Genomic DNA, 20,944 nt, shown 5'->3' with positions numbered 1-20,944 from the left:
AAAGAAGACAGAGAACCTCTTTTACATAAATCTGTCAAAATTAAAGACCATTTGTATTTAATTTATGACATGTGTTGTATGGGTTCATTAAAGTTTATGACCTCAACTAAAACAACAGCAATTGCTACATACAAACAGCACCAACATGAATTCAACAAACTGGCTCAAATGTTAAATAATAAAGCTAGAATTAACACTGTCGGATGTAATGCACACAACATTTGATAACATCTATCAAAGAAGGAATGTTATCTATCAAAGAAAGTATCTTATCAATCTAAGTCCAGGTACTAATGTATTAGTCCTAGCCTTCAGAGGACACTTGTTCTTTATTATTGTACGAGACCTTGGAGCATCCCAGTGCCACACACTGCCACATGTTCTGTGCCAAAACTCAGCTTCCAGATAGCAAATACATTAGATTCAAAAAGATAGCAGATTGATTTTTCTCCTTGCTTTCTACTTTAAGGATTAGGTTTATCACAAAAAAGTAGTGCTTGTCCACCATAAGAACAGCTCTTATGTGATTTCACATATAAACCTTCCATATAAACACAAGCAACAATGCAAAGGAGTCTCAATAATTACATACACAAAGATATTGTGTACTTTGGCTATATGGCCTGCTCTTCTTTTCCAAATAATAACTGAAGATAAATTAATTTTGGCAGTACCCCACAGCCACCTGAGAAGTCTCTATTTTGCCTATAACACACATTTTATGAATTCAGTTTTTGCTCATTTTGAATAGATTCTGATCACAACAAAAGGAAAAGATACTCATCTTTTGTTAGAAGAGATACTGGGGGAAAAAAAGTTCAAAGGAAAGGTTTCAAGCTCCTTAAGTTGGTATAATTATGAAAGGCTTGTAAAAGTCTCAGCAAATAGGACAAAACATACATTCAATGTCAGTGGGCAAAGAAAGTTTCACTGAATTTAATGGAACTGGCACAAAATTCACAATGTCAATATCATTAAAGTGAAGGAAAAAGATCTGCTAGTCCCACTGCAAACTTGACAAGGCCGTAAATTGATCCAAGTTTCTACTAAACAGAATTAGCAACTAATAAACAACCTAGGGAAGAAAACTGTCATCACCATCTTATGGCCCTGTAAAATGTGTCTGCTGGTGGTTGACCAACAAAGAGAAGAAATAATACAGGCACCAAATCCATCACAGCTGGGCAATTTCTGGCTGTTTCTTAAGCCAATCTCAACGAAGTAAAGAAGATATTCTAGACTCTTCTGTATTTTTTCAGCACTCTCATGCTCTAAATCTAGTCTCTTTCTTCCTTGTTTAGGTATTAGAGGTATTTACAGTAAGCAAACCACTCAGCAGTAAAAATATCATCAATTCTGTGAATAATTCAGAGTTTACCTGGCCACAATTTTAGAAACAGAGAACCAGCTATGCAAAAAATGAAGCTATTTAAACAAGAAAACCCTCCCAAATTTAAATTTAAAAATCAGTTGCGCACATGCACAAAGGAAGGGTTTATTAGGTTTCAAAAATGAAAATTTTTAGTGCTATGAAGCAGGATCTCAACTCCAATTTATAAATACATTCTAATGTGTCCATGTCCACAACAGAACTGTATTTTTTATACTTTCACATGCAAATCCACTCTGTAGTTCTTTTCTGGATTACTGGTTTCTAAAACTTAAGAACAATACGTAGGCATCAAACAGCAAAGTATAGTGCTCTTTGCCTTCTAAAATATTGATTCTTCAGGTAGGAATTATATATTCTAATCCAGATGATGAGACGTTTTCCATTTTCTCCTATGCACTGTCCCTACTTCTCTTCATTTTAAGGAGAGCAGCATGTACAAGACCAATGCTGACAGCACAGTTAGAGTTATATAAATGAACCATTAATTTCTTAGAGTAACATTAAAAGCAGCAATGAATCTTAGATTTAGATGCTGAAAAGGTTCATTAGTTTAGAGCACCAGTAATTTAAGCATCTTTGTTTTACAGTCTGCAGAAGGAAAACCAGCAAAATCTCCATCTGTTTCTCAGAGCACAAGCACAGTCTGACACAAAAAGCTATGAGAAATGATTCTGTAGGTCAAAACAGCATTCAAAAAGCGTGAGTACCCCAAGTGACTTTCATGACCAGAGAGTAAATTCTAGTGTTTTCTTTTGTGCTTTCACAGCCTTAACATAATGTCATTTTCATTTGTACTTAGCAATACTCTCGCAATACATTTACAACCCCAATCACAGATTCCATGCCAAATCAAAGTCTGCAAAACTCTCCCCCACAGCAGCCAATGTCTTTCACCGCAGAAGTCCAAACCTCATGGTTAGTTTTCATGCAAGCAGCTTCCACAATTGGCCCATTACAAGAGATGGCATTAGCTGGAGGAAAAGGATGGGGTTGCATGGTCTGGGACATGGAATCAACATGAGCCTGGACTGGACCATTTCAGGCGCTTTGAGTAGAGGTGGCCTTGACAAATACCTCTTGTATAACTACTGAGAACAATAGTGATAATGAAGTGTTGTAGCTATTTAAGCCAGATGCTTTATTTTGGAAGATGTAAATGGTCCTTCTGTGTTTCCACTTTGAGTCATAGTAGAGCAATGAAAAATTTCAGAAATTAAAAGATGTCATGGATATTTTTCATTCTTACTGCCTTGCTATTTTTGTTAAAACATTTGTGAATTCACATTGATCACTAAAGGACAGCACCATGATTCTGTCAGTGACATTCCATGATTTTCAGGCTACTAGCTGAATGAACCAGGAGGCCTGTAAACCACTTGGAAATCAAATACACAATCCTGTGTTGAAAAAGCTGTCTCGGGTGATTTTTATAGGAGGACTAGGTGATTCTCAGATATCACGATTGATCTAATACATGTATCTCAAAAAAAGTCATCACCAAGATAATCTGAAGTAATGAACTGTATGAGCTAAGATCAGCATTCTTAAAGAGAAACACGAGAAGACACAGTCTTAATATTTTAGAGTAAATTTCCATATTTCCCCACCTCCATGCAAATATCATCCCAGGACTTTTTGTTGAAGGCTCAGCAGAACTCAGAACTCTTTAAAAATCCTCTCGTCTTGGCACTGAGCAAGGAAAACTCTGTTCAGTTCACAAGATCATCTGTCATCAACATCAACTGCAACACAGCAGTTGATGCTGCTCTGCGATCTTGACGATAGCTTACAGAATACACATGGGTTTTCCAAAGCTTGAGCTGATCCACTCATCCATTTTTTTAGCTGCCTGTTTCCTGTGTTAGAAGGAAAATACAGGCCGGTTTTCCTGATGACACTTGCACGTTTTGGTGGCAAAGACCTCATTGTACAAGGACCCTTCTTCCACCCTCCCGTCTCCACTCCCCAAAGAAAAGTTGTAGCACACTGACAAAACAGCATGTGGAAGTTTGGACTGCCACTGTCTAGGGAGCACATATTTCGTGGGCAGGCAGACTATTTCATTTGCCAGAGCTGTCAAGCCAGCTCCTTCTACAAACACTAGCTTAAGACAAAAGAAAAGAAAAATTATAACAAAATGTTTTAAAAGCTACATGCAGAGGGCTGAAGCAAAGGCATAGTAATTAAGTGGTTTCCTGGGTAACGATGGGGCAAACTGATCAAATCTGCCTGCTTAAAATTAGATTCTTAAAATCTACATTTAGACATTTAAGAGTTGCACAACTTCCAGGTGTTCTGAGTTGCAGCTGTTTTGATTAGCTGCACGTCTAGCAAAGTAAGCAAGTCAGTCCAGTTTTGGAAATATAATTCAATACAATTCTTTCTCTTCTCCAGTTGTGACTTTGGGATAAAGTACAAAAAGGGCTTGATTTGCCAACATGTCAGCACCCACAAACTGTCAGACTGAAGCCAAAGTGACCTTTCAAAAACCTGAAAAATGTAAGACTCTTGATTTAAGCATTAAGACTAGAGGTCTGCCTACCTAATCACAGGTATGAATCCACTGTAAAAAAGTACATGACATGAAAGGACAGCTTAATATCCAATTGTCTGATTTAGAGGTGAAATTCGCAGCAGAAATCCAAAAACCAAGCTTGGAAAATTTCTTTTACTATCTCCTTATTAAGTATCTGCATTTCTTGAAAGGGGAAACAAGGAAATAACACAGGTGAAGTGGTTAATGCTATACATAAATCCACTGAAATATTCCCCTCTCCATGAGGGACTTCCTGCCTTGCAAACCTCCTATGAGTGCTCCACATGCTTCATCAGTCCTTTTGCCTTCTGGCAGTAAGTATTAGCAAGCATGAGATCTCTGTAATGAACTGTGCAGCGAGCATTTGAAGAATTACTTAGAAAATTTATTTACATGAAAATGAAATGCACACCCTAGCAGATGGGAGATTGTGAAAGACGGTTTGGACTATCTAAATCATTTTTATTTCAGGAATAGATAAGCTCTTGTGCAGTTTTCTAAACCAAGGAATCAGACATCTGGAGATCTCATTGTCGTAGCTTAAAACCTTATTTTTATACTAGTTTTTCGCATCTTTCTGTGTGTGGGAGGCTGTGAGGATGGGAAAGAAAATGGTATTAGCTGGCTAATCAGTAACTTCACATTACAAACAAAACCAGATACACATGGTTTTCTCTGGTTTGTACAAAAATACCAGCCAGACTCTGGTGTAACTTAATGAAACAATTGGTCTGCTAGGTATGCATTTGTGCAGGTGGTTTACAGTGTTATAATAGAAGTGATGTGTGCATGTAGTTCAGTAACTAGGATACAGAAAAAACCTGGGTAAAAAGGGAAATGAGGTGTTCATTCCCTTTATTTCTCTATGAGAGAAAATACACATGCTAAATATGAAAAAATAAGTAACAGGTGGCAAAGACGCATTTGAATTATGTCCCAAGTCTTTAAAGAATTGAGCCATGGGAATTCTCATATTTCAAAATAATTTGAAATGTTCAGAATGTTATTCTCTGTGGTGTTTCCTGGATGGTTGTTTTTGGTTTGTTTTTTTTCCCCCCACTAATTTAAGCAAGAACAAACAACACTGAATTTTAATTAACTATCAGGTACACCAGTTTCTATTCCAAACCTCCTCCGGGAAACAACTATTTTAGAATTTAACATAGAAGGGCGTTTATAACAAAAAATAATAAGCTTCTCACTGCAGCCTAGTGAGTGCCAGGCCCTAAAGATAGCAAAAATCTTAAGCTAAGCATGGTCTTCTGCTAAAGCTATTTCCTTAGACTACACTGTCCATTCAGAAATTGTGCTTTTGATTTAAAAAAATACATTTGCATTTACACAACGTAGCCTGAGATGAGAGACTCAGGAGAAAATATATATGTCACTACTGAAAATAGAAGAGATTCTGCAAGTTCGGCGTATTTAACTGTGGGTCTTGCTTTGACTACTAAAACCAACAGCACTGACTTTTTTTGAGGTGAGATGGTTACATAGGTTTATGTTTTGAAACCTCTTAATACCTGAAAAAAATCAGCTTCATGGTTTCGGTGAGGATTCCTTCTGGAAATTAATGACGACTCAAAGTAACATCTTTCAATGAACCTTCCCCAAAGGTTAACTGCTATGCCAATTCCTTTTCACCACATACTTTCCACAGCACTTTTTAGATCAGGCCTAGAACAGAAGGTTCCACAGCAAACTCTCAGGGAAGCAGAAGATGATCGAGCCACAGGCTCAGGCAGGGTCAGGGCAATGAGTGCCAGCCTTGGTCCCTGACGTCCTGTCACAGCTCCCAGATGAGGGTCAGTGCATCACAGAGCATCCTCGGGAGACTCCAGCTCTTCATGCCAAGAGTTTCTTTGGGCAACAGTAAGAGCACAGCCCACAACATGTGGTTTTGACTGAGAGTTTCCAGGTGTATGTAAGTTGTCCATCCTTGCAAACAAATGTTACCACACACACACTGCCTATAGCTTTGTTTGGAGACGGCTAAAACAAAATCCATTGAAGCCTTTTTCTTTTCACAGAAAATTAGAAAGTAGTGGGGAGGAGGAGGAGGGGGAGTGGAACACCTTTTTTTTTTTTTTTTTGTCTGCTTAGGATATGATTAAACCCACAAAATTCTCAACACACCATACCCAGCAGTAAGCCCCTGTGAGATTTAGCCAACTGACTCTGACTTCAATTCTTATGTCTGAGTCACTGCTGAGTTACTTTCTAAGTAGGAGAGTATTTAGCAGCCGCTGAATCAATATCACCTCTCCTGGACACCTTTAAACAAACATGAGTATGATCCACAGCAGTGGCATAATGCACATAATTAAAACTTTATTAAACAGACAAGAAAACCTATGACTTTGGAAAATTTCCATCGTTCTCATACTTCTGCAAACACAAATAATTTTTAAGCTATGAAACAAATGTTTACAACAGTGGCCTGTATTAGTGATTTTTTTAAATTCCAGTGCTGTATTAATAAGTCCAACGAAAATGTTGCTCAAAAATTCTTCTGCTTTCTTTGATTATTAGAAAAAAATGCTGTGTTACAGATGGGAAACTAACCTTTATACCACTGGTAAATTAATATTATCTATTATCATGCCAGAAAAGTAATTTTTTCCCTATAATTAACTATTGCTATAAAGTACTTTCTCAAGCAGCATCTTGCAGGTATCTTTTACATGCATGAATTTAATTATATTGTTCATGAAAAATCCTCCTACTCTCTCATCACTGACTGGAAGCATATTTTTTATGTGCTTCCCTACCCGCACTGACACAGATCAGAGTGAATATTTCACTGGAGCATTAAAATGATCCACGGCAAATGCACAACTTCCATGAACCTGCCCTAGAAATTCTATGAGGTTGAAACAACTCGTAAAACTACTACAGTCACTCTGCATAAATATGAATTAAAAGTATTTCAGCCTTTTTTCAACCTTCAGATTCTTCCACAAATATTTTTACATTTTTTTTACTAAAAAGAGACTCTAATCAACAATGAAGTCAATTTCACTAGAAAATTTATGAAAGAGGTGTAGCATTTTGCGACTTGTGATATGCTGACAACCCAAAATCTACTACAAAAATTAGTATTTCACAATGTCTTATAAAATTTTAAAATATTGTATAATGAACTTCTTTCTGTAACAGTTTATAAACTGCATGCTCTATGTTATGATGCACTGCATCAAAACCATTTTATTTAGTTAGATTGCTTTCATCTGCCATGAATTCAAGGAGTTTGATGCAGTAGAAAGATTTTTGTGCTGGTACACTCTTAAACCTGTTTATTTTCTTCCAAGCAAGTAACTCTAAATGAATGTGTCTTATTGGGCTGCAGAACTGCTCCCTATCGAAAGTAAAATACCTAAATACACATTTTGTGAAAGTTAAAAATACTAAATTTGTGGAGGTGTTTGTTTTTTATTTTCTTCAACAGGAAAGAACAAGCAATGCATTTGTTCTATGGCACACAACAAATGCTGTTATTTCCAAGCACCAAGGAATTAACTGCTGCCACCCAAGAGCATGTGTTCTCAATCCATACAAAACTACATCCACAATAACAGTTTCCTAGTACTTTTTTGGTTTGTTTTAACAAACTTAAACCCAAAATTATGACTGCCTCCTTTCTCAGAACCTATCAATATGCCAATTACCTGTCAATCCCAAAAATCAAATCCACCAGGATCACTAAGACAGAGAACTCTTTTGGGACTCAGTCTTTGAAGCTCTTCTTCAACTTCCTAAAAGACCAAACTAAGCAGTTAGCTTTGGATGATGAATACATGAATGACCTTGACAACAAAAGGCATACACAAGACACAGCAGGAGACAAAGGAACTCCACCTGCAGACTACAGGACCACACCAGCATGGATGGGCAGAGGAAATGCAGATCATGTGCAGCCTCGGGGTGGAAAGAGGTAACAGCCAGCTACAAGCATCATTTCATGACAATCTCTGCACCAAATAAATGCTAGTAAAAACCTTAATATATTCTGCCTAAAACATCCCTAGTGTGTTGTATTTATCCTTCACACACAACTCACGTTTTCATACCTTGCATGTATGAGGAAACCAATTTTCTGTCTGCCTGTGCCATAGTAGAGGAATTGCTAGATGCAAGTGATGATTTTGTAATTGATCCTCTGTAACAGAGGAATGCAGAGTAGGACAGAAAAAAAAGGGGATTTTAACATGCCTGATCCTTTTGACAATCCTTCAAAGACAAAAATAAGAAAATTAACATTAGTGCATACAAGTTTAGTCAGAAGGGAACCTAAAAGTTTATTTGACTTTAAAGACCTTTTCTTAAGTTATCAAGCACTCTCTAAAATAAGTCCCTTCTATCTCTTCAATGAAAAGAAAAAAAATTAGGGTATTTCTTTTTCTGACATAAATTTTGTAGGCCAGTTTGAGTCACTGGAAGATCATTCTTACATGAATGATTTAGAGGTCTGCAGTAGCTCTAGTTACTCAAGACCAAATGGCCTAGACAGCATGTTTGTCTCAAATCAAGTCTATATTTTTCCAAAACTTCATCTCTATAATTAGTTTTGGTAAAATCTCTACCACATTAGACAGATTTTTTTTTTCTGAAAAAGAAGGGCCACAACTAAAACTGCTAAAAGTAGGCATTTACAGAAAAAGAAGCTAAATCAGAGGTGCAGTTTTATAACATCCTCTTTCTTGCCATTTCTTTCAAGTGACTATGTAGCCTCAGTCATCACCTGACCATTATAAGTCTCAGACAGAGTTCTCCCTGTTACTGGACATGCGTATGTCCAGCCACAGGAAGAATACATCAGCAGCCTCTAGAGCCTCTAGTCTGGTAGCCTGACATACATGTACCACCTCCTCTCCCCAGTGACAGGGAGAATTATCACATAAAAATCCTGTCATGAAAGCCACATCACATAAGGGGAAAAAAGGCTGCAACAAAAGGTATCAGTCTCTGGGCTATTTAAAAGGCTAGCACCATGAAGTTAAAGCCATGACCATTAAGAAAACCACTCTACTACAGTAACGGAGTCAGAAGAGCTGAGGGTTTCACCACTGGATTTTTCTATCACCTTTGACTGAAGAAGGATCAACACCAGAGATTACCAACCTTCTGCTGTGGGTTCCAAAAATCTTTATGAATCCAAAACCTCTAGTCGGATACCCAAGATGTAAATGGGTGAGAAGAGTGAAGGGGAATCCCAACACAGGGCCAGGGGAGTAGAGAGCTCTTGTCTCCAAGCTGAAAGTTCTTTATCAAAAGATATAATAGGCCTGACTATGGGCTGCATATCCCCAGGTGACACTGCAACACTGGAAAACATTTAAATTAAATATTGATAGCAACAGATTTACAGTAGACTAAAAATTCAAGTGCAAGGTCTAGAGAATTCCTTTAGGAATGGCAGCTTTTCATCAGCACTCTGTGTAGTGAAGCAAACCAGGAAATCTACCCAAACTGCAATCATGCCTCCCACCACTACATATTACGCATCCTCAGCTCTGGTCAGAGCACACTCCTTATACAAGCACTGGAAACATATCCTTCAGGACACAACTCCACAACCTACTCTTCTTGCATCTGCACAGTATCAGGTGGGTATAAAGTTGTCAGTACCCTTTTATCGTCTCTAGACTTCTTTTACATAAAAGGTCTATGGTAAGTCTCAGCCTTAATTGTTTTCAGTATTCTCAGTATAGTCATGAAGTACAGGAACAATTACGTGAGGCAAAATACCATGTTGCTATGAGGGTCCCAAGATATATGGGAAACACAATTTTGTTCTGATATTTCAAAACACTGCAAATGCCATGATGAAAATATTAAACAGATGCAGGAAAATATGTATTATCCAGCCACCTTCTCACTAAAGCCGTATTCCTCTGGAAGTTTCTGCCATCAATTATTCCACCTAGAGACCAGACTGACTTTTTTCCCTGCCTTCATTTTCATCAGCTTCATTTCTGATGACATAACAGGATCAAAGCCAAAAGGACAGACTAATGCTAAAAGCATCTAGTTTTAATAGTACCTTCATACATCCCATGGCTGAAGGAATAAAACCCTGTCTTGAACACAGATGCAGCAGGAATGCCAATACATTATGTAAAACACATCAAATAATTTATAACTTCCTAAGAGCAACTCATTTTAAGTTATACTACCAGTGTAATGGCACAGCTTAAAAGATGGATTTCAGTGAGGAAAACCTGATCTGCATAGTAGGTTGATGGTAGAATCAAAAGGAAAATGGCTTAAAAACATAATCCTCCATCACCTAAAAAACTACTCTTCCTGCATAAACCTTGCTGCTGACATATTTTTTTCACTGAAAGTGATCAGGCTCCATAAAGCTCCATGGATGCTGAGATTTTAAAATACGAACTTATTTTATCATAAATAAATGCTAATACTACATATATTTATATATGGAGATATTTCAGCATTACATTTGATCAAAGTGCAACATGGTTTATTTTCATCCTTCACAAACAATATTTATGGAGCATGCAAGAGTGTATTTCACTCTAGAACAGTGCCAGACTTAGTGCTGTGGTAAACAGCTTGACATGCAGTTTTTTCACCTGAACCAAACTGTGCCAAAAGTTACTTGGGATGTATAAGTTAATGCCAAACACATACATAAAGCTATACTGCAGCAAATTCCTTCTGACTACCATCAGCATGAGTAATTCTGAATGAACAAACTCATTGTTTTACCATAAAACTGGTAGAATAACAAAGTAAAAATGTACTCTAAGAGGAAAGCCTGAGAATATTGTCTTGAATCAAGTTCACAGCAGATATAAAGCTGTATTTCCTTTCCTTAAACATGTTCTATATTACATATAAAGTCCACAGCTTACATATTTATAATATACCTCTTTAAATAAGGATTAAATTTTCAGGCAGATTATCAGAATTCAATTTGGTCACTGAAACAACAAAAAAATGTTTAGCCTAAATTCATCTGGATGAATAATACATCCAATTGTTGAATAAGCTTTTTTAAATTTTGCACCAGGAAGACACTGCAAATAAACTTTGCCATACCAAACACAACCCTTGCACTAATTACACTTTATTAGAATTTAGCACTGTAATGGTCATGTCTACAACTTCTTCATTTTTCTGGTAAAGCCAGTACATTATTTATAATTTTAGCTTTGTTCCTTAGATTTATTAAAAAAAAACATTTTGAATAATTAAACCTGATATCTAATGCATTTGACAGCTTGCAATTTAGGCTTCTTTAAGACCATTTTCTATTTACATTCTACAAGAAATCATATAATCTAAAAATTTTAAATGAGAGTCTCGTCCCTCTGGAATAGTAATGTAATTTATTACATTGCTGACTATTATTAAGGGTACACCACTGGGGGATGTGTGTGGTGTGTGCCTCTTTTCTTTCTTTTTTTTTTTTCTTTTTTTTTTCCCTTTCAGTAACTTATGAAAGAAATAGATCCCTTGTGAACTCCACGCTTTAGTTACTCAACTAATTCATGTCAAGCAAGACATAATATAAGTTTACTTTGGCTAAAATTTTATCAACAGCAAGTATGTGGCAGTACACGAACGTTATTTTTCTAGAAGGAAATGTTTTCATTAACTTGCTGTTACAGAAGCATAATCAGCATTTGACTTATGTAGGAACTAAAGAGTCACAAAAGTGGAAATCTATGTAACATCATCTGTTATTAACTATGTTCTGTGATCACAATAGGCAAATGCAGTCAGATCTCCTACCTCCAGCATTTTCCTGTAAGAAAATTAGATGCAGAATAATAGTAACTATGGGCACAGTATTCTCTGACAAGAAACAATAATACATTCAAGTCTCTTCAGTACAGCAGTACTGTTTAATGGTTACTCAACATAGGGGATTTTGTAAAAGAATTAGCAATAATAATATTAATAATAATAACAACAACAATAACCACTACATGTAGATTCATAATAAACATCTTTCCAAGAACCTTACAGCCTGGTTGCCATTCAATTATTGATTTTGCAATCCATTCTGCATACAGAGGAGGATAAATTTTTAACACATCAAAATGCAAAGTCAAACATTAAATATATAGGCTATGATAACATGATTGACTCATGACTTTTATTTCAGTAAAACCATTTAGAAAAGGAAAAGACCATAAAGAATTTAGTGATAGTTTTAGGGTTTTAAAATTTTTGTACTGTTGAGAAAGAACAAATACACAACAATGATAAAAAATACAAACGTAATTTCATATTTGCCGTACACTTTTCAAATTCTCATAGCTGTTCTGTTAAAAATCTCCTCTTCCATTTGAATCACAAAGAGAATAATTCCATACACATCAATCTGGAGTGTCAAGTAAATGTATTTCAGTGCTCTTCAGACTTGTTTAGTAATTTGTTTTCCTTTCACTCTGATGTATTGTAATGTCCTAATCAATAAATTCCTGGACTTAGTATGCACTTAAAATGAACAGCTGAGTTCCCATACAGGAGATTTGGCTTGATGTTTATTTCAATCAACATCCACCCCCCACCTCCAACAAATCCCAACAAAACAGTCTTGACAATGAGTCTTGAGAGTAAACACTCCCAAGATACGTTTCCTCCCTCCAATTCTTTAATACATAGAAAAATGATAATACGTATATTTTTACTTTACTCTCAGGCATTTTTTATACCATTAATAGCACTGGTATCAATTTACACTAATTCAGACCCCACATGTATGTGCCTTATATTCTAATTCTATTGTTTTAATATTTAGATCAGAATATTTAAATTGGTACAAATATAAAATTGTTATTCTAAAAACTTTTTTTCTGGTTATTTTCCCCACCAAATAAATGCACTTGACAAACAATGTAATTACCAGGACTTCATGGATTGAAAACCCAGAAAAATAAAAACTTCATAGCTCTCTGAAAGTCAAAGGCATACACTAAGCAGATCTGCTTCTTTCTAAAAGACAAAACCCCAAAACCCCTACAAAAGAAACAACATAAACATAAAGCCTGCATGAGTGATTGGCATAGCTTTATCTATATTTTTATGTATAAAGTCTGTGTCAGTGATTATTAATCCAAAATCATTTTAAAAGCCCATACAACTGTCCTTCTGAAATAATCCAAGTGGACAGAGTTACAATTTACATCAAATACTCGTCAGCAATCTTTCCCAGTTTTAAAAAGATTTTATATAAGCTGTACAACATGTTCAGTGCCAGATATATTTGTCACCAACTTGCCTTGCTGTTCCCTTGCAGAAAAAACATATCTCCTCTGTATCTCATATGCTGGTTTTTTGTTTTAAATACTGACCTCTACTAATTTCATCATCTTTTAAACATCATATTATAGAATGATAACCTAGATCAGGTGAAAAAGTAAAGAGCTTCTTACCATCCTGATCCAGTATTTTCCCCGTCTCTGGAGTTCAGCAGCAAGGAGCTGTTGCTGTTGCACTGCTTACTAGAGACACTGGAGGCTTTGGAAGCAGAGAATGTTTTATGTGGTTAAAATGTATCACCACTGATTATATTTCAGTCCCTCAATTCCTAGCCTTGATGCTCTGGAAATCAGCCAATCTAAGTGATAAAGAGGTTTGCAACACGAAGTTGCAGAATTTCCACAGTGAAATGCTTCATGGAAATGTTTTGCTTCTTGATACTTGTTTTTTTTATATCCACTAAATGGTAAAAAAAAATCCTGGCTCCCTTTTCCCTCCTCCTCTTTTTATTTTTTTTTTCCCCCAAATGAGATTCATATATTGTTCACAAGGGACTTTGGCATTTGCTATAGCTAGGCACAGTGCAGAAAGGCATCATGCCAGATTACGCATACATCTCAGCCAAGATACCTGAATTTTGACTTGCAACACACCCTGTTATTCCAAACATGGATCTTCCTAAGCCAAAGCTCCTAACTGCCAAAATACACAGTGTTTTTGTGAGGCAGCCAAATGCCCCTTCAGATTAGCTAAGAGCATCTTTTATTTGCAATGTGGTTGCTCTTTGTTAGCTTTTTTTTTATTTTTTTAACACTTTTTTCCCTAGAGAAGACAAGGTGGCAAGCTCCAAAGGGATGAAATGATCAACTGGCACTTCTACTGACACTCCTCTCAAGAACAAATTTCACACAGCAAATTTCACAGCAAACTTCCCTCCAATGCTACAACTATTATAAATTACTTAGTTAACATTATAATAACCTTAATGTTCTCAATGGTAGCTCAGGATGCTTCTGTGTTGGGTGTGATAAAATAAAATAAAAAAACCCAAACAAAACCAAAGCAAGCAAACAAAAAAACCCCACAAAAACCCACAAACCCAAGAACTAACAAAGACAGCCCTGACTCTGTAGACCTTGCTATCAAATAACACAATAAGAGGTGACAAAGAGGGAGGCAAAATGAGCCAAGTCACATTACTGGCTAGTTTAACAGGTACTTAGAACAACTTCCAAGCTTTTTGGGCCTCGCAATAAAGGGGCTTTAAGGAAAGGAATATCAAGAGGCTGTGGAGACTACCTTGGAGATTCTCTCAAGAAGAAAGCATGTTAAAAAGAATATTAAAGCTCTGAAGAAGAAAGCACATTGTTGTACTAGGAGAGCATATGACTGAGCCTGAAGTTTTAATGAATAATGGAAGAGGATGGAATGATGCCTCTGAACAACTGAGAGTTTATAACATTCTAGAAAAGTGAAGACGATGTTCTGCGCAAGGAGGGAAAACAAATTCAGCCTGTAGGTTTCTTCTATTCTCTTTGCAAAAGGAAATAATAATGATTTTCTCTGAATCTGAATAGGTTTGAAATTGCAGGACTGACCTGAAGAATGCAAAGAAAAGGATGCTGGACTAATTCGCAAGTTTGTTTAATCAGTGAAGAAGAGCTGGATGGAAGATTCGAATATTTGTTGGAAAGAGCAATGACTTATTTTAAGAAATTACATTCAAACATGAGATTTAAACATCTATAACACTGACAGTGTCATCTCTGAACTTAGAGAAAGAATAAAGTAATAAATGACATGTGTTATAAACACCATGGCAAGATTAGGTTGTTTTCTAGAGTGACAAGGAAGCAGCAGGAGTGGAGACTGCAGGAGGCCTGTTTTAGCCATGTTGAGCTGTTGACATCTAGCTGAACAGCTACAAGAAGCTCTCTTTATTCCAGACCCTTCTTCTTCAGCCAGAGCTAAAAAAATTCATTTGCAAGGCATCATGGCAAAGATGAATTTGACTTGTATTTACAGATAAGCTTGTCTGATGTAAAAGAACCACAGTTCAATCCTTAAGAAAAATAGCAAGATGGAGTGGAAAGAGGCACTGAAAGGCTGATTAAGATAGAAGGGTAAAAAAATAAGCAAACCAGGTTCTATGAAACCAAGAGAGACAAAATTTCAGGAAGAAAAATGGACAACAGTATACAAGATAGCTTACAGGACAAAGAAAATCAGTAGACAGCCCTAGTTTCATTGTTTGATCAGCAAGCTGTCTACAGATACTTTGTCTTGAGCAACATCAGCAGCGTGAAAAGAGCAGAAAATGCACTGGCTGGTCAGTGCCCAGTGCCACACTAGGACTCTGGCAGTGTCCACCAACAACTCACACACTCATATTAGTCACACTGCTAATGGGATTCCCATCAGAGAGGCTCCACATGTAATATCGTTGAGACCCCACAAAGAATTCGGTGAAGCAATTCAATTGCAATCAATCAGGCTACAGAGGTCTTGCTCTCTTTAGAAGCAAAAACTTTTCCGTCATAAAGTCATCTTACTAGTTTACACAAACCTTTCCTCCAGTCCTTGAAGTTTATGAAACCCTTATGCTCACAAAGGTATCCGCTGGGATAGTGATCAGATGCCAAATACGAAGAAGACAGGCAGCCAAGTCGTGGTGCTACATGCTTCTACACAAAATGTGTATGGGACAGGATAGTATGGTCCTATTCACACATACAAACAATTTTCAACTTTGCCTTTCAGTCAATGAAGCCAGAATATTTCCATTTTTTACTAAAAAGTAGTTCAATTACTGAATGTATACAAATTTCAGAACAAATTCTGTCAGTCTTCTCACAATTCAAACATGCACCTCCCAAATTCAAGCACTCCTAAATATCACTTCCCAAATTCAACTAAAAGACATTTCTATATAGAACAAATGCTATTGTGCACCTATACAGGCAGAAAAAAAAATCAAGTTGATTAACTTACTTCAGCATTAGCACACCTGCTGAAGAACAAAGCCACCTTTTCCATTTACTTTGAACTCCTTCTAACACAGAAAAAGAAGTGCCCACCAAGAGAAAGAATTAGGAACTGATATAACCGCAAAAGTTTAATGTGAATTCCAACTTCCACATCAATAAGCCTTAAAGATTAATTTTTTTTCTCCCTTCAATTCTTGAAGGATCCACAAGCAATGGGAGCCTAGATTTTCCAGACAAGTCTAGAATATCTCCTTTTTATGAGGAAACCAATTTTGTCTCAAGTTTGAGGTAAAACCTGCAATTTAATCTTTGCTGACTGGTTACAACCCTATTGCCAGACTTTACCCCCTCAGCATATTAACTGCCACCATGAGCTCCATGCTTTGGAGACTACTTCAAAAATAAAAATAAAGCTCTCAAAGGCATCTGATAACATTCCTTATGTCCCTTTAGAATTGTAGTTAGCAGGCCAAATCACTTAAATACTCATTTATACGACATAAATATGCCCTTAAATGCTCTGAATGCTCAAGGAAATCAAAACTAAACTGAAAAAATTAAAGTTGGATTAAAAGTAATTTATCTTTTGTGATGAAAAGAGGTTAGATATGGCAATACAAGTCTTTTCACAAGCATTCTTTGCAACATCTAACCATTCAGACAAGAGCCCTCAGTCTGCAAAAACTGAAGGGTTTTACTAATGGGTACCAAATATAAAGCAACTGATCAAAGAACTGAATTTCTGCCCTGAGAGAATTTCTTTTATTTTGGCATTTAATTGTTGCCTGGAGAGAAGAGTTTAGAAAAAATTCAATTTTTCATTAAATTAAAAGTCCTAATAAATTTAAATGCAGAATTGTTGAGTCATTTTGGATTTGCTTGAGATGCCCTGAGGGACACACAATTACAGCTCTCTTGGGGCACTCTGTAAATCTATCCAAATTGCCCCCAGAGTTATGAAGCACCTTCTCTCCCCATAGGTTTTAAAAAATAATTAAAGTATCTATGAACAATTTGCTGTAAATACACAAAAATAAACCACAGCTTGATAAGTAATAAGACAAAAACATGCATATTATTTGGCATCACAGAATGAAGACAAACAAGATTTTATGTCTGCAGGAATTCTTAAAGTCAACAAACCAAAACAGATACAAAACCTTAAAGACACCTAGATAAAACATGAAATTTATCACTAAAAGACTTTGTTCAAATATGTTCAAAGTGCACTCTGAATGTAAATTGGTAAAATGCTGTAATTCTGTGGGCTAAAAAAGTCACCTGAACACAAAAATTCTCAATTCCTTCAAAAATCCAACTAGAACGGAACTCCAAAACCAAATGACACAACTATAAAATGCCACTATTACCTCTTCATTGTTTATCAGTTTCATCAGCAACATAGAAAAGTGACAGGATTTGCAGAAAAAAAAAAAAAAAAAGTTGTAGGAAAGAAAGAGAGAGAAAGTAGAAAGATGGAAGAAGAGAGCTGGCAGAGGTGGGGTAGGGTGCAGAGAGGGGCAGAATTTTACAGATCTCAGTCTGGTCCATATTCAAGATTTGCTGGATCTACAGATAAATAGCTAGCACAAAAAACAACCAACAAGACAAAAATATCAAAGACTGATATCCCCCACCTAGTCTGTTACCATTCCACAAACACAGCAGTATTCCACCTTGCAAAAAGCTTTACCAAAATCTCAGATATAAGCTACATCCTGAAATCACTCACTCACAATTCATATATTAATAGCAATGAAACTTTACAGTGGTAAAATCCTGTTCCTCAAGAGGAGCTGTAAAAGCACAGCCTTAAATACTTCAAATAATGTTCTGAAGCAGAAAGAAGATTGAGATGTTCTACTGGCCTTTCAGGAAAGAAAACTTTCATGCAAAATTCTGCTTGTAGATGTTTGGACCTTGCACAGTAGGAATGTGATTTCAAATCAGCAGAAATACATTTAGTTCTTACGAAACTGGTTATTTCTTGAGCAGAGTTTTAATCGGTAAGGAGCCTCTTCTATTCTGTAGATGCTGTACCAAGGATTGAAACATGGCCCTGGATGTTTAACATTATCCAGCCCTAAACTGATGTGCCAGCTCACAGATTGTAACTGGAGCAGGTGGCAGCAACTTAAATGGGCTGTATCAATGCACAGAGGATGATGTGTTGACATCAAACACAAACATTGCCTACATGCTTCAAAGAAATATTTTCCCTTTATTTTTGAGGAGCTGGAAGTGTGAGTTAAAGGTAAGAACAGTTGCAAAAGAACGTCCATTTAATTTTGTAAAAAAGAAAAAAGAGAGAGAGAGAGAGAGAGGGAGAAATAGAAAGCCTCTTTATCTATCAGATGCAGCTGAAAAAACATATGAGTGCTGCCTCCCAGAGTCCAGCTGCCTGGAACAAGTCTTTCTATTTTTACAGTGATTCAGTGGCCAAGAAAATCTCCAAGGACTGAGAAACTAACTACATTCTCTGTTTCTGCCACTGTTCTGAGAGGGTCACACTGGACCACCCCAGCTAAGCTACACATAGATGCAGGCCAGTGTATTCCCTAAACAGCACAGACAGGTATCAGCTTCAAAACAGAGCTGAATTCATCTCTCTCTCATATGCACATGAATTCCTGCCCTCAAAACCTCATAACAGTTAATAAACCCTCTCTCTTCACAGGTCCTGAGAGTGCTGCACGGAGACTTGGTCTCCCACCACTCCACCTGAAGCAGCCAGGTGGGCTACAAGGGCCACTTCAGCACTCCAGGGAGATGGGTGGGGGCGATGGGGCAGAGAGACATGCAGGGCTGCTCCGAGAGGGCGGGCAGCTTCCACTCTCTGTCATCAGTGTCAACAGAGGTGATGCCACTGTTTCTCTGCAGGCTGCAGCCAAACTGCTCAGAGCATCACAGCATCATCTTGATCTATCCACTGAAATTAGCACACACCGTAATCATATTCTCAAGCCAAAAGCAGATGTTGAAGGAGTCCCATTTAAAGAAGTTTACGGTATTTTGACCACTATTTTGCAAGTTTGCAGAATTCCTTCCATCACAAAGCAGCTCAAGAGACGTTTGTACAGAAAAAGCCAAGTACAAAGAGCATAATCCTATTATTTTGGTTCAAAAGGAAACAAAAATTGCCTTTTTTTTTCATCGTTAGTGAAGATCAGACACAGCCTCTAAATACTGAGAGCACGATCAGCATAACTCGGCGCACAATTTGTTTCAGTCACAGAAATGTGGCTGCCAGGACAGCATTTCCCTCACAAACCTCCACGGCCGAAGGAGCCGCTGCCGGAACCGCGGGCGCGAAGGGAAGCGCAGGAGCGGCGGCGGCTCCGCCCGCGGCCACCAGGGGGCGGTGCAGCCCCGCGGGCGCGCTGCCGGGGGCGCGCACCGCCATCGGCCCGCCGCGCTGAGCAGGAGCGGCCGCGACACACGCTGCCGAGCGCTCCAGAGGGCAGAGCTTTTGTGGGAAGAGCCCGCGTAACGCAGAGACTAAAAATAGCCAATTAGTATTCGGCCTCCTATGTAACAACATTAGCTGTGTTGATGTAATTACCTTTTGTTTCCATGTGAAATCACACTTAATATAATTTTACTGGATCATAAAAGACATTTCATTCTGCTGCAATACTCTGCCTAATGCCAGTCTCAGTCAAATACAATAGTGGAGAAAATGGAGCAGCCCCCAAGGAGATTTTCAGGGCTTTGATTTTCAGTGTTACTATAGATAAAAGTGACCTGTACCTGTTGGACATCCGTGACCATGACACCTCTCCAAAGCAGTCCTGAGAAAGCAAAGGCCTGATACACATGCTAGAGATGGATGGCTCTGGAAAACTCCAGATGAAATAGGGGGCACAGCAGAATACTACTGCAAAGACATATGGACAAGAAAATGCTCAAGAAAGGCTCTGGATATCAAAGGCTCATATTTCTGTGTGACATAGTCAGACATGGTGGCAAATCCCAAGCAACAGGGCCAGGAACAGTGTTACACTATTCCAGTGTAAAAAGCTCAGCGACAGATACAACCTACTTTGAAAAGCAACACGTGTGTCTGTACAAGTGGTTCTCAGGGAAGGGACCAATCTTAAGAAAGAAATGAAAAGTATCTGAACAGCACTTGTTCAGGTACCAGACACTATGAAGCAGATGATGCTGATTTAAATCCACTTCCAAATGAAGAGTCATGAGCAAGAAATCAAGCAGGCAAATGACTGCTACAGATTTGTGAAAACTTGAGAAGTGTAGGTGTACACAGTTATGCATCTCCAGCACGGGCTGAGCAAAAAATGGACCTGTATAGTGCTGAAAGACATATGCAAGCTCTGTATCCCCCTTACCTGATTTTTTGAAAAGACACAGCAAGTGGCCAGACAGCTGAACAGAAACAATCTCTGGAAATGACAGATGATTTGAAAAATTGATCATAGCAGTGAATGACAATCTGGCCCACTTGTGCTAAGAATACAAGAAAGAAGAATAGGGAAGAGCTGATTTTAGTGGCAAGGTCTTTGAAAAGATTATAAAAACTCTGCACAAGCTTCTGAACTAATTTTTTAATCAAAATATTATCCATGTTGCAAAAAGGAGAAAACTGATTTAAGCGATGTACTGCTGGCTTAAAAGACAGAGGAACAGTGCAGTAATGGCTTTACCCTAAACTAATTAAGGCCAAATACCATGAGATCAACAGGCTGAAACCTTCATTCATTTGACCAAGCTTAAAACCTGTCCATTTCACATAGGATCACAAGATGGATTATTCCATGTCCTGAGTGCTAA

At 37.5% G+C, this 20,944-nt stretch overlaps 1 protein-coding gene across 1 annotated transcript in view; it reads right to left on the bottom strand.

The window, feature by feature from the left end:
• PLD5 (phospholipase D family member 5) overlaps positions 1–19,556 on the bottom strand; it is a 138,415-nt gene extending 118,859 nt beyond the window's left edge. Inside the window, exon 1 of the mRNA XM_066314431.1 lies at positions 19,425–19,556. Within this exon, the coding sequence (XP_066170528.1) occupies positions 19,425–19,556 (132 nt within the window). The remainder of the gene's footprint in view (positions 1–19,424) is intronic.
• Positions 19,557–20,944: the final 1,388 nt, after the last annotated feature.

This window comes from Sylvia atricapilla, chromosome 3, assembly GCF_009819655.1.
Source record: "Sylvia atricapilla isolate bSylAtr1 chromosome 3, bSylAtr1.pri, whole genome shotgun sequence".
Lineage (NCBI taxonomy): Eukaryota > Metazoa > Chordata > Aves > Passeriformes > Sylviidae > Sylvia > Sylvia atricapilla.
This window is presented reverse-complemented; position numbering and strand designations above follow the sequence as displayed.